At 38.6% G+C, this 14,561-nt stretch overlaps 1 protein-coding gene across 1 annotated transcript in view; it reads left to right on the top strand.

Moving 5' to 3' along the window:
* Positions 1 to 8,136, top strand: part of DHX15 (DEAH-box helicase 15) — a 45,878-nt gene extending 37,742 nt beyond the window's left edge. Inside the window, exons 13-14 of the mRNA XM_079305825.1 lie at positions 6,139 to 6,308; positions 7,571 to 8,136. Coding sequence (XP_079161951.1) covers positions 6,139 to 6,308; positions 7,571 to 7,688 — 288 coding nt within the window. The 3' untranslated portion in view covers positions 7,689 to 8,136. The remainder of the gene's footprint in view (positions 1 to 6,138; positions 6,309 to 7,570) is intronic.
* The last annotated feature ends 6,425 nt before the right edge of the window (positions 8,137 to 14,561 follow it).

Below are 14,561 nucleotides of genomic sequence, written 5' to 3'. Positions count from 1 at the left end.
ATCAATGTCAGCAATTGCATTTCAGTGTAATGCAAATGGGAGATTAAGGCTGTTGGCTGCTCTTAAATAATTAAATGGTTCTAAAGCCCCACTTGCTGTAGCCTTTCAGACAAGTGGGCTGTAACAGTGTTCAGTCCTTGAATTTGGGGCATGTTTTCTGCATATTTCTTGGCAAATGCTTCAGAGCACATTGCCACCTATGTCTTTAATTCTGTAAATGCTTTGAAAGACAACAGTTCTAGCTGGCATTCCATTTTGGGCCCCAGGCAGGTCTGAGTGCCACAGCTGCACTTTTGTTTGGCACTGTACTCCATTCCTTCTTTCACTTAATTGGACCTGTGGGGAGGCCATGTACTTGAAAGTTGGTGTGCTCTCAGTTTTGTTTCATGTTACTTGGAGTGAAGCTCTTCCTCTAATTGGTGTTTTGTGTTAGAAAATACTATTCTCATGCATGGGGAGCTTCATCAGTGTTGGTGCAAGTAGATTTTTGGTCTCTGCATCTTAGAAGTTAAAGATCTTAGTATTTTTGCTGTGAATAGAGTAGTAAGTAGGATCATGCAGATGAAAATTAAAGCCTGTCCAGAAGTCTTCTTGGACTTCCATGGTCAGTAGATTGTTTACTGCCTCCCTCACCCAAAATTCCTAATTGAATTTTTGAGATGTATCAAGAGATAGTTATAGCAGATCTGATGAAGCTGTTTATAGAGGAAGCCATTTCAGCTGTGACTCTTCTGCTACAAAGTGTTTTAGTCTATTTAAGTTTGAGATTCTTCAGCTCTTTAAAACCTCTATGATAGTGTGGTACCTATTTGACCTTGACTCTGAACCTTCTATGATGAATTCCACATTGCTTTAAGAAATCTTCCAGTAATAAATTTTGAAATATTCAGATGTTTTTTACCAGCAGCTGAAGTGCTTACAATTGTATCTGTGTGCACATTACACTCCCTCTCTTCAAGCTAATATTCAGGCTGTAGCATTTGGGGGTTCTTGTTCAGAAAACCTTAGTGATGAAATGCATACATCATCCTTTGTCCTCTTAGTACAGGACATGTGTAGCATTCCAAGTGTGAGCACTTGTAAAATGTGTGCGTGTGTTGTAGATGGCTTCTGCATGTAAAGTACTGAGGTCTGTGGACAACACATGGCAGAAGTTGATTCTTCAGACTTTCTAAATTTAAAAAGGCAATGTGAAGTGGAAAAAGCAGTAACAGCCATTGTCTTGAAATACTTCTAATTTGTTGCATTGTTTATACCTTGTAATTGCCTGCAGTCCTAAAAAGTCTTAAAATATTACTGTTGAATTTTCTGTACTGACCAAGGCCTGTGGTTTAGGTCAGACAGTTTAGGCTTGTACTGACTATTGTAATAGTACTGGTTATGTAATCGGGACTAAATACTGTATGTTTACCTGCCTTCAGTTGTGTGTTAGAGACAGATAAATGTGGAATTTCTACTGGTGATGAATCATCTCTTTATCCTTCATATTTAAATGCAAATTTGAATTCCAGTAAATTGCCATAGACAAGCAAAGCGAGTAGTAAAACAATTTAAAGCTGTCAACAGTTCTGTGTATAGTAAAACTTTTGGAACAACAGATATAGACAAGAGGTTAAATGTCTTTTTAAATTTTTGTGCTGTGCCACAGATTTCTTCAAGTTCTTATAATGCAAAACTTTTTAAAAACTACTTTCTGTATCACACATCAGAATATGCAAAGGATATGTAAAATACAGCAAAGGTAATCTTTGCATAAAGAGAAGTACTGATTTCTCAATTATTTTGTTCTGAACATAGCCTGTCTTAGAAAGGGAGAGGAATTGGCATGTTGTACTGTAATATATTTGTAAGTTGGTAATAAAGTTCCAGAACTAGGTATAGATTATTTATCTTACTTTTTGTTAAGTAACTAAACATACTTTAAAATAATCTAAATAGGATAAATACTGTAACTTAGTGTTAGCTGGGGATCAAAGTAACAAGAATAGGTAACCCCTTAATGGAGGCTTATCCCTGATATCCATTGAAAAATGCTTAGAATCTTTAAGGTGTTAATAGTAGTTGAAGTAACTGTGATTAAGACTAGGCAAAACTAGTTCTGCTACAGAAAGCAAGCTAAGGAAAAAAATTGGAAAAGGCAAGCAAATGACAGAATATCTTAAGGATGACTCATCTCCCTCTTAGTGATTTTTTAATCAGTTGTCAAAAGCAATCTAGGTCTTTATCATTGTATTTTCAGTCTAGTATTTGAGGACAGAACAAGAACTGATAGTTGAACATTTGAATCGGAATTTAAAAGTGAAAGCAAGTCCTGAGTTTTCAAATCAAAGAATGGATCAGGTTGGAAGGGACAACAGTTGAATCATCTGGTCCTACCTCCCTGTTCAAACAGAGTCATCCTAGAGAACATGGCACAGGATTGTGTTCAGACAGTTCTGGAATATACTTGTTGAGGGAGACCACAAACTCTGGGCAGTCTGTTCAGGGCTCTGTCACTGCACAGTAAAGAAGTTCTTCGTCATGAAGTTCAAATGGAACTTCAATCTGTTTCTCTCTCTTGCTTCTTCTACTGCTTGGCACCACAGAAAAGAGCTTGGCTCCTTCCTCCTGCCACCCTCCCTTCAGATACTGATGATGTCTCTCTTCTCGAGGCTGAACTGGCCTAGCTCCCTCAGCCTTTCATTGTAACAGAGATGCTCCAGTCCTTTAATGATCTTTATGGCCCTTCTCTGGACCTATTCCAGGAGCTCCATGTCTCCCTTGTACTGAGGAGCCAAGATCTGAAAACTTCAGGTGGATCTCACTAGGGCTGAGTAGAGGAGCAGTTATCCTGCAGGCAATGCTCTTCCTAAAGATACTAGGATACCATTTGCTCTCTTGGTTAAAAAGGTATACGGATCAAGCTTACAGTCTTTCTTGGGAGATATGACTTGATCAAACACAGGGTATATATATCATAGCCACTACAGAGTATAAGCTTAAATGACCAATAGTGTACAGGAATTCAATTGACAGATGAGTTGCCTTCTAATTAAAATCTCATTCCTGATGCTACTCAGCTTTGGTGCTTATTTCTTGTATGGAATTATGTATATTTTCAAGTCTTTACATAATCAAGCTCCTCCAATAATAGAATGGTAATAAAATAAGCCTATGACACAAAGGTAGTCACTGGTGCATTTAATAGTATTCATTTTGCTCTTGAAGAATGCAGAAGAGTGGTGTAAAACTTTTTAATACATTCAGAAACACTCTTGCATGTGCTGCAAGCAGAAATTTTGGAAATGAAGGCAATGCCAGGGTTCCTTTGGTGCATGCTGTCATTCTTTTGTCAGAACAAGGACCAATAATTTCTTTGAACTGTCTATCAAGACTAGCATGTCACAATGTATAGCCCTAAATCTAAAACGACTGGATATTGTGATACTTTCCTGCTTTTGACCTTACAGTTGCATTTGGATTGTGTATTAGTGTTTGATTGAAGACCCTGGCTTCGCCCTCTAGGTTCATTGACATGATAGCTAATAAATAAGCACAAGCATACTTAAAATTTCAGAGGAGAGTGCATAATTCTTATTAAAGTTGTGGTGAGAACTTGAAGTGAAGCATTTTCCATTGGTGGTATGTGCCACTGTTTCCATTTGGGTTTGTCATGTTCATAAGAACAGTGTATTTGTCTTTAAATCATCAGCCATGTGGACTTTCTGGGGCTACACAGTAATCTGGCTTGGCACTCGCCCATTCTTTTAAAGTTGTGTTCAGATAGCCTAGTTCTTTGGTGATCTCAGGGTTTTCAGGTATGGTCTGTAGGATCTTGCTAGCTACCACTACTCATTAAAAAATAAACCCACTTCCAAGACATACTTTGATCCTGTGATTTCTATGGAGGCTCATTCTATATATTCTGAAAAACATCACAGAATGGTTGAGGTGCACGGGCCCTCTGGAGATCACCTGGTCCAACCACCCCTGGATTTACAGGCACTGGTATTGCTTGCAAGCCAGGGTTTCAGAGGAGTGATTTAAGCTGTCTCCAATTTGTACTTGTTTGCTCCCTTGTGTCAACCTTGGTGCCTGCCTGAGCCCATTCTAAATTGTTTCTGCTCAGTGACCTGGCAGGCCACTTACAGAGTGGAAGCAAGAATGGGCTTGGTCAGCTGTGGTGGAAGGAATAGTGCAGACCAGGAATGAGCAGGCAGATGTAGCAGCTGGCAGATCACTCTGGAGCCATAGCTTCACTGTGTATTTCCCCACAGAGTTGACCCTAAAATTCTTTACCAAGGTGTGTGCCAACAAGAATACTCTGTAGAAACAACTGAAGAGGACAAATATTGCAGCTCACTGATATCTCAGAATTGAAGCCAGTCACAGTAGTATTGTAACCACTTAAAGGTGGCTTGTCCCTGATATCAGTGGTCTAAGAAAACATTTTCTTTGTAATTGGGGTTATTCCAATTCTTGTCCTTCCCTGGAAATTAAGAGCTAAGTGTATATTTCTGTAGCATTTATTTTTCTTTTGTGTATGCTTCAGAATTATACAAAGTCAATAAGAAACATAGCTCTGCCATTACAAATTGTATTTGGGAAAGGTAGAGTTTAAGACTTCACTTTTAATACATATGAGTGAGACTGAGGTGCTAAAGGTAAATTGTATTGAATTTAACAGCACACATTTCTAGAATGAAACCTAAATAATGCATTGTTTCATCCTTTCCTAGGAAGAACTAGAACAGGTAAAATAGATACTTTTGCATGCATGTGTACTTTTGATGTGAAAAATAAAATTGATTTTTAAACAAAACTTCCTTTTAAAAAAAGTGAGGTGCTGTGTTTGTGCTAGGCCTGTGACAGATGAGTGTCTAGTCTAGTCTAGCTTGCATCTACACTGCTGTTTAATATTACAGCTGATGTTGTATTGAGTTGAATAAAATTAGGCCTAAATCATTACAGGCAGTATGCTGTTAATCTCCGTTTAAAGGAACCTCTGCTGCTTTCCCAGACTTGAAAAAAAGTGTTCTCTCAAATATTTTGTGACAAAATTTGCAAACTATTGAAATAGTTTGTTCTACTCCTAAAACATGTTTTAAAGAGAAGCACACTCAAAGTAAATAATATAATAAAAAGAGATTCTGGTGTAAAACTTGGTTACTATTGCTTTTGGAGGCCGGGGTGGGGGGGTGGGTTTAGGTGGAATTTGCTATTGACTAGACAAAAAAGAAGGGTAAAATATACCTAGGAATTCAAGAAAACAAGGAAATACAGAGTCTACATTGAAGGAAAACAGCTAATGAGCTTATTAAAAATAGTTCTTTTTGATGTGTTTCAGCTCTTGCCCAGTCTATTTAATCTTAGTTCTCTGTCTGTGTGTGTGTATATATATATATATATATATATATATATATGTCTAATGAGACAAGGTTATTTTCAATTACTGGTATCAAAGGGTTAATTTTAGTTACTTGTTCTGTTAGATTAGCTATTTGTGCAGAGGATATCACTCTAAGGATAACTGTCTGCTTTACCAAATCTTAATGAGCTAGGTATCGGAGTATCTTGGCAAGGCAGGCATTATTCCCTTTCACAGAGCAGGAAGCTTAGTCAGAGGGAGGTTAATTGATTTTCACCAAGGTCACAGCACAAGTGTGTTGCTGAACCTACATTTTCCAGCTCTGAAGCTCATGCTGTAGTGAGACCTCTCTCATAAAAGGATAACATTGTGGCTTATTGGTCCCACAGTGGCTACTGCAAATGAAATGCTTGAAGCAATTGTCTGTAGTATACCACAGTTGACTTTGTGTGATGTTGCAAACCTGTCCAGTGTATATTCTCTTCCAGCACTTTGTGTTGCATTGTTGCTGTTCTCATAATGATTATTCTTTTTGGGTGATAATTTTTTTTGTATGTTGCTTGAATTGTGTATTAGAATATACGCTTACCATGGTAGTTAGCAAAAACATCTGGCATCTTGATTGTGTCTATATAAAGCATGAATACTTGAAGTGGTCAAGTCATGTGCCAAATTTAGATGAGGTTTAAAAGTTGGGTTAGTATGTTTTGTGTAGGACACTCAACAATCAGCTTGAAATCACTTCATTTAAAAATTGCTTGTGTTCATTAAAAAAATATCTTTTTGTTTAGGTGGCACATTTGGAGCGAACAGGGCATTACTTAACAGTGAAAGATAACCAGGTGGTGCAGTTGCATCCCTCCACTGTTCTTGATCACAAACCAGAATGGGTGCTGTATAATGAGTTTGTCCTTACAACGAAGAATTACATCCGGACATGTACAGACATCAAGCCAGAATGGTAAGCCAGAGTCTTGCAACAGTCATGATCTACTATAGAGTTCTTGGGTTGGTTTGTTGTGGTTTTTTTTTTTTTTTTGTTTTGTTTTGTTTTTGGTTTTGCTTTTTTTAAGTTGAGGTTATTCTTTTCACTTTTCCTGAAGATAGTTTTGCAAAAATGGTTTGAGGAATGGCAATGATATAGACTTCAGACCTTGTAGGTGACTGAAGGTTGTCTTTGTGGGTATTTGTGCCTGTTTGTGGGTTTTGTGTTCAGACCTTTGATGCTTAGACTCTGTGTGCACAGTATGTGCTGAGTGCATAGTATGACTTAGAACCAGGTACTTCGGTAAGCTTGGAGTTGCAAGGTTCGGGAGTAAGTCCTAGTACCCACTTGCATACCTGAGTTAGGAGATACTAGTCCCTTAGTATCAGTGCTTCTGTTCTCAAGATCTAAGACTTCTTCTGTATGATTATTTCAGAAGGCTCTGAACAGCATTTCATGTTTTCTTAAAATTCTAAGGAAAGATGTGATGATAATGCTACAACTTGCCACATCATGATATTTATTCATCATCTAAGTATATCAAGGAAATTGGAAGCCTGAATCTCTGCAGAGATCAGGCTGAGATCTGAAGCAACTTGCCTGTCTTTAAAGTTGTACTTCAGCTACCAGGTTGCAGTAGCTTTGGGGACATGGGAAGCTCTTCAGTTGCTGTAATTTTACTGTTGTGCAGGAAGAGGTTTAAAGATTTATAAGCTGGAAAACAGCATATATATTTATATTGTCTGTAGTAACTTCATGGAAAATGTTTGATTCCCCATCTAGAAATCTTGTTTCAACAAGCACTGTCTAACCTAAAGCAGCATCCTATGGCCTTGGTTGTATTTTTAAGTTTAAAACAGCTAAGGCTGAACTGTACTCTGACACAAGTGGATTTTTGCATAGACTCCTGTGGCTTAGGGGACTCTGACATTAAGCAGAGGCTCTGGCTGTGTGGGTTACCATGGCAGGTATGAAGCAGCAGGAAGAGTCTGTGAGGGGCACATGCCAGACAGGAGCATCTCGTGTGACTCATGTGCATGCTTTTTGCTTTGGATTTGGATACTCGTTCAGGATGGCACTGCCATTTTAAATGTGTGTGCACGTGTGTAAATTTCAGTCTTAGAATTGCAGAATGAGCTGAAGATAGTGGATAACTTTTGTTTCCTTCAGTTGTAGAACTTCTGTAAGATGCATCTTAAAGTTTGAGCAACAGTAACAAGCTTTTCCTTTTTTGACAGGCTGGTGAAAATTGCCCCTCAATATTATGACATGAGCAATTTTCCACAGTGCGAAGCAAAGAGACAGTTGGATCGCATCATTGCCAAACTTCAGTCCAAGGAATACTCACAGTACTGAATTTATGCTTTGAACTGAAGTTACTCAGAGGACAGCTTTAAGAGATGAAAGGATTCAAAGTTCAAGTTGTGCTCTTCACTTTGGTTCAATAATGGCCTTTATTTGAAAGCTTTTTAATTTTTCTTTACAGTAAATATTCCATTCTGATTTCATAAATTAAACATTTATGCCTCCCTTTTGTGTTGACACTGTAGCTCATACTGGAAAAGCTAATCAATGTTTTGCAGTTTATTGAAAGTAGTTCTATATATAACAATGTTATAAGCATTTCTTTAGAAATGGTTGAAAATGCTTCTAAAAATGTGATTATCGACCATGGTATGCATGATCGTTGTAATTGTTGACATTCCTTTTAGAAGTTGTGAAATGTTACAACTTGTGCTTCTGTAGACACAATCTTTGGCTTCAGTACAAGGGTACTGACTTCAATAAAGTCTATTTATACTAATTTTGTGCCACAGTATGTCAGTATTTCTATTGTTTTGATTGAATATGAGAAGCCCATTTAGTCTCCCATTAAACTGCTGTTTGATTGACCTGGCAGTAGTTTAATATTTTAATATTAAAAGTACAGATGTTTAAGCAGCACAATGACAATATAATATGCATACAATGTTGATCCCTTGCAAACTTGTTAAAATCATTTAGGAAAACTCAAAATGCATGCAGATGTGTTAGGAGAATGCTTTCTTCCAACATAGCCCTAAATATTTCTCAGACAGAACTGTAGTAGTGTGTCCTATAAAGTGAAGTGTGTGTGTGGCCAGGTAGAAATTGTCCTGCTGGGCAATATTCAGATACTGTGTAGGATCAACACAAACAGTAGCATAAGTGACACTGTAGATCAAAATCACATTGCACTGTTGTAATTTCATAGTGATTTTTTTGTGAAATATGATTTGACAGCATAATCCCATGAGGAATTTATAGTAAAATTTTATCACAGGGCTGGAGCACCTCTCTTAGGAGGACAGGCTGAGAAAATTGGTATTATTCAGCCTGGAGAAAAGGAGACCTTATTGTGGCCTTAAAATACCTCCAGAGGTTTTAGAAGAATGAGTGGGGATTTTTACCGGGGCCTGTGGTAAAAAATTTTGCCAGTGACAGGACAAGGGGCAATGGTTTTACTCTGGTAGAAGGTAGATTGAGATTGGACATAAGGCAGATATTTGTCATTGTGAAAGTGGTGAGGCACTGCAGCAGATTGTCCAGGGAATTGTGGGTGCCCAATCCCTGGAGTGTTCCAAGTCAAGTGGGATGGGGCTTTGAGCAGCCTGGTCTAGTGGAAGGTGTCCTTGCCCATGGCAGGAGGGTTGGACCTAAATGATCTTTAAGGTCTGGTGGAACCCAAGCCATTCTCTGGTTTAATATTTGATCAGTTTTCTATTTTTCCCTTCCCCTGGAATACACTGAGCTTTGGTCCTTCTGACAAAGAGCAGCTGGATCAGCTCTTGCTGAAACTGGTTCCCTTAGGAAGAGAGCTGTGCTACTGTCATGCAGTAAGGCTGAAGCAAAAATAGGTTAGATTTGCAGAGCTGATAACTAACCTCAGACTAATTTTAACCACTGATGTTTGGGGTATTCTGTCCTATTTAAATCATAGCACTGGGCTATAAAATTACTTGGAATAATTTGAGGATTTTATTCCAGTTCCAGCTTTTTTTCTAATTGCTACTGCTGTGATGGAGAGTAGAGAAATTTTGCAAACTTTGTTATCAACTAAAATTGTAATAATGAAGATAAAAATGTCAGAAGATTAAAATTTGAGTGGATTTACAATATGCAGTAGGCTTGGGAGTCTCTCTTGGGTTTACTGAGTGAGAGGGAGTGTGAGATGAGTCTGGACTTTCCTACCCTACCGAACCATTTTCAGTAGGAAGGAAGGAAAGAGCTTCACTTTGCATAAAATGTCGAACTAGATTGTATTTTCTGACTGCAGTTAGAAGTTTTATTTGAAACAGGGATTGTGAACTTCTTAAGTAACTTTTCAAAGTAGTATTCCTGAACATGCAAATGTTGATTTTGCAAATTGCTGCTCTGGGGTGACACAGGCTGGATATGTGGGGTTTCCTATCACTTGGTTATCCTCTCTGTGGTGAGCAGAAGGGATTGCTCTGTGCAATGCTGGAAACAGGCTGCTCCCCAGGTAAGAACTGCTCTAGTATTTGTGTGCAGCCTTCAGCTGAACGTTGTAGGACCACCTTTGGCATGACTTTGCCTGGGTCTGGCAAGGGCCACAGACAGTTCTCTGCATGAAACGCCTTAGGGATCCCAGAACCAGCTGGCATCAGCTGCTGTAGCTTGGGTCCTTGGGGAGGGGGAGCAGATGGCTATGGCTGTGAGTGGAACTTGAAAGACTTTGGCTTGTTCTTGGTGGTTTTATTTTTTCTTTGAATTGTCATACCCACAAGCTCAGCTTGGGCTGTGACAGCTGACCTGGGTTCTTCTCTGCTCTGCCTTTGCTACCAGGAATGCAAATACTACTGGCCAAACTTGTGTCCTCTTGACAGCTGTGCAACCCTGCCACCTTCCAATTAAGCTGGTGACACCTGGGCTTAATTAGAAGGCTGGCGGTGTCCCAGCTGTCACTGGGGACAGAGCAGGCCGGGTGCCCCCACCCCCCTGTGAGCAACAGCAAACAGCTTTCCTGCTGGGATGCTGATGGAATCTGGGGGACAGTGCTTCAGGGACATGGAAGCCTTGACACCTGGGGAACCTGTTGCATTTGATACTTGCAATGACATTTGTGTATTCCTGAAAAGCACCCCCCTTTACTGAATAACTTATAAAGCACCTGAAATAGTTGAGTTTAGGACTAAAGCATTTTCTTACAGGGGACTGTATGTGCTGTGTATGGAGTTATTCCTTCATTAAGAATTGAGTAGTGGAGAATGGCCCTGGGGTTGGAGTGGCTTTTTGCAGTCTGCTCTCTGCCCAGTACTGATTCTCAACTGAGGCCATTCAAGGGTTCAGGGTAGAAACACAGACTCCCTTAAATCACTGTGGGTACCTTAAGAGTTACTGCAAATCTCACTTTTGATGTAATTTTAGAGCCATATAGCAGTGGGAGGTGAGCCAGGTATCTATGGAGTCACTGTCTATCTCTGAAGGAGTAATGACAGGGACAGCAGGGCTTCTTGAAGTACAATGTTTCCTGACTCCTACAGGGAAACTATCAGGAGCTACCTCCTTAGTAGGTACAGTAGTCTCAGGGTACAGTGGATGCATGCAGAAGGACTTGGGTTTGAGAGTAGTTCTGGGTTTTTTCAGTTCAGTGTTGAAAGGCAAAACCTTGTTCCCTTTTTTATGATGGGAAAAATGTCAAAAAAGGTTGCCCAGAGAAACAAAAGGAGACCAAGAAGGAGGCATAGGAATTAGACTGCTTTATCTATGAGCGTAGGGAAGTTACTGCCTCCCTCTTCAACATGTTAACAATACTCTGAGCTCTGCCCATCATCAGAGCTCTGGCTGCTTATACTCAACACACTTAAGCAAAACGCAGGAAATAAGGGAAAAGTTGGAAATCAAGAGTTTGCTAGTGTCAAATAGAAATTCAGCTTCTGTTTCATTGTGTGAAAAGCCACAACCAACTACAAGACACTGGGGTTCTTTTTGCTGGTCTGTGGAGGAAGGGTTCCTAAATAAAGTGCAGTTGCCCCCAGCAGCTGCAGCATTTGCTGTTCTGCGGTGTTCCCTGCCTTGCTGGCACCACTTTGGAGTGTTCACACTGTTAGTCAAGGGTGTATGTGTATTTTGGAGTAGAGAGGAACTGCTCCTTAGGATTAACTGGTTATCTGCTTTGGAACAATCTGAAAGGAAAAGCAATGTGTTGTTTACTTAGACTGATCCTTTTATCAGAGACATTCTGATGTTTTTTGAAAATATTTGGTTTGTATATAATTAACTATTTAATATAGTGTGGGACTTTTGAAAATACAGAATATGGATTAGATGACAGGAAAACAGTACTAAGTGAAAGGAGTATATTTTTTGAAAAGAGGAAGTCTTCCGTCTTAATTGTGCTGCTGTGTAATACCTCAGAGCAGTAAAGGGCTAGTATCAGTGTGAGGTAATAACTGTATTTAGGTTTGTTAGATGCAGAGGTAGTTACTAATGGCTAAGTACACGTGGTTAGGTACATTTCTTCATTATGGAGATACAAAGAAGTGACTAGTTCATACTGTGTTTATATTAGCTCTTAGAATTTTTTTTCAGGGAATAGGATAAATGGTGACTCCATGCTTTGCCATGTTCTGATGTCATAAAAGCCCCTGAACTCTTGCTTTTGGGAGGTCTGTATGTACTGCAGTGCTAAAGACAGATGCTGATGTTCCTTTGGGTTTTATGGGAATGTCTTAATTCTTTGTACCTGTGCCCATTCATGGAAGGGAGAGAGCAGCTGGTGAGGGCCAGCCTGGGTTGGTATGTTCTGTATCACTTTGGTCAGTTTTGTCTGATCACCTCCTCCCTTTTTGGATCAGGGCTTGTGTCACAGCATTGGTTTGTGATGTGTGGATTGCAGCCTGCACTGTTACACGGTACATACTGGAAACTGCTCATTATTTGCTGTAAGAAATGCAGCTTAAAGCAAAAATGCTGACATTAGATTTCACCACTGTCATGGTTTCATTTGAAAATATACCATAGCAGAAGTCAAAAGGCAAAAAGTTTTCTTTCCATCTAGTTCGGCTATAATTACGAATTTGTAATCAGATTGCTCTAGTTCATTTCTGATAACATACAGCAATAAAAAGCCATAACACACCATGACAGTAGAAAGCAGAGAGTTATATTCTAAAGTACACAAATTTATTCACTTACTGTAGTTTGTGAAGATTAGATGTTTATCTTGATTTTAGAACAGCTGAGGATTCTAATAATAAACACATTTTACTATTAGAAGTATAATCTTACTCTGGTAGTTTGTTGACCTAAATTTATTTAACTTCATTGCTATGTATGGGATATTTGATTTACGTGAAGCAGAGGGAAAAATGATCTACTTGGTCACTCTTACCTCTGACACTGGTGGCTTTGTTTTGGGGTATGTACACTTCCTGGAACTGTTCCTAGAATTGGACATCGATTCCCAGTAATACAAATGTCTTATGTTTTTAAGCTTCAAACAGGCAGCTTTAAATCCAGAATGAAACCATTTTGAGAGCATTTGCCCCTCTCTTCAGTTTTTCTTTCACAAATGATAAGCTTGGGCTGCCTCTTAATTGGTTAACTGATGCGTTTGAGATAAGTGGTTGGCATCAAGGAGGTTCAAGCTTCCACTATCAAGGGATTAAACTAAATATCGTAACAGCAGTAAAATAACATTCCTGTAGAAGCGATAACAAGACTAGTTCTGCTGATTGTAGGTGTTTGATCTTGCAGTTTCAACTCAAATATAGTGGTTTCTCAGGAACACTGAATGTATGTTGGACAGATGATAAAATAATTTTCATTTGTGTACATCTCAGCTCTGAGTGGTTCTTCCAGCTGTGAAAGCTATGCAGTAGTTTTGTTGTATAGAAAAATAAAACATAGCACCAATTAATGCTGATAATAAATATTTCTTGTGGCTTTAAACATGTGTTATTTTGGGTTGGTCTTATTCCTTTAGCTAAAGTAGGCCTCTTGCCTTCCAGTTGAATTCAGTGTTTATTTTGTTAGCCTATTCTATTAATGTTCCCAGCCTCATTGCTTCCAGCAGCATAAACAATAAACACTTGGAGCATCAACTCTTACCAGGCTCCTTTGAGTGGGGGGCTACTGGTGGATATATTTCCTGAACGCTTTGTCTATTTAAATATTCAGCTGAGCAGTCAAACCACTTATATTAGTAACCAATTTTAACCTCAAAAATATCAACCTTTTCAGCTTTATGAAGATGCTAGTGTTTGCTATCAAAATTTGTGTTCTACTTTAAAGAATCAGACTTAATTTGACCTTTCAAACCTTAGAATTATGTCTTTGAGGTTGTTTAATTTTGCATGTTGAATAACAAGTAACTGAGAAGCCTTTACCGTGACAGGGATAGAATCATTCTTTTTAAGAAATTAATGCCCTTTGAACCCTTCCTAAAAGGCTTACAATTTGTACAGAAAGGTTTACAATTTGTACAGCAACAGCAGCAGCAGGTTTGAAGCAGTGTGAGTCACAACATGCTTCTCTAAGCAGCCGTCCAAGAAGGCATTGACAGCTTTCTTCCAATGTGTTACTGCTTATACAATATAATGGAAATAAACTCAAATTACTGCTATGGCTACTTCTACATTCTTTAAACAAATAATTTGATTAGCAGCAGAAATCAAATACAAGAATTGGAAAGAGTGTACAATTCCAGTCTTGATGTTTGTAATACGTACCCTGTTTGTTGAAAATTGGCATTTAATATTTTGTAAATTTATGGACAATGAAAAGTTTCTCCTTGTAGGCAAACCAGTGTTGAAGTGTTCTTGCTCTGAAGTCCTTGCTGGACTTGCTGCTATGTAAATCCAAACACTATTCAAATGTCTGTTCTCTACATTCTCAAGCATTGTCAAATACAAGGTTGAATAGTAATGTAGTGGTTCTGACTCTTCTGCAGCCTACAGAAATCCTTCTTGTTTCTGGAGGAGAATTATGGAAGGAAAACTGAAAAATCTCACTTTGAGATCTCATTCATAATCACATTTGTTCTTCACAAAATAATTGCCTCTAATGGATATTATTTTTGCAAGTAAAGTTTAAGGATACAAATGTAGTCTAATGGCTTGATGTGAGACTAATATTTAGATCTCATTAGGTACAGTGAGGTCTCAGAAATTAATTTGCTTTTATTTTTAGCAAACTAATTTGATCATAAAAACAACTCTGCAAATGCTGGGTTTTCTAGACTCAGAG

This window comes from Erithacus rubecula, assembly GCF_903797595.1.
Source record: "Erithacus rubecula genome assembly, chromosome: 5".
Lineage (NCBI taxonomy): Eukaryota > Metazoa > Chordata > Aves > Passeriformes > Muscicapidae > Erithacus > Erithacus rubecula.
The sequence above is the reverse complement of the archived record's forward strand: the minus strand, read 5'-3'. Positions and strand labels throughout refer to the sequence as shown.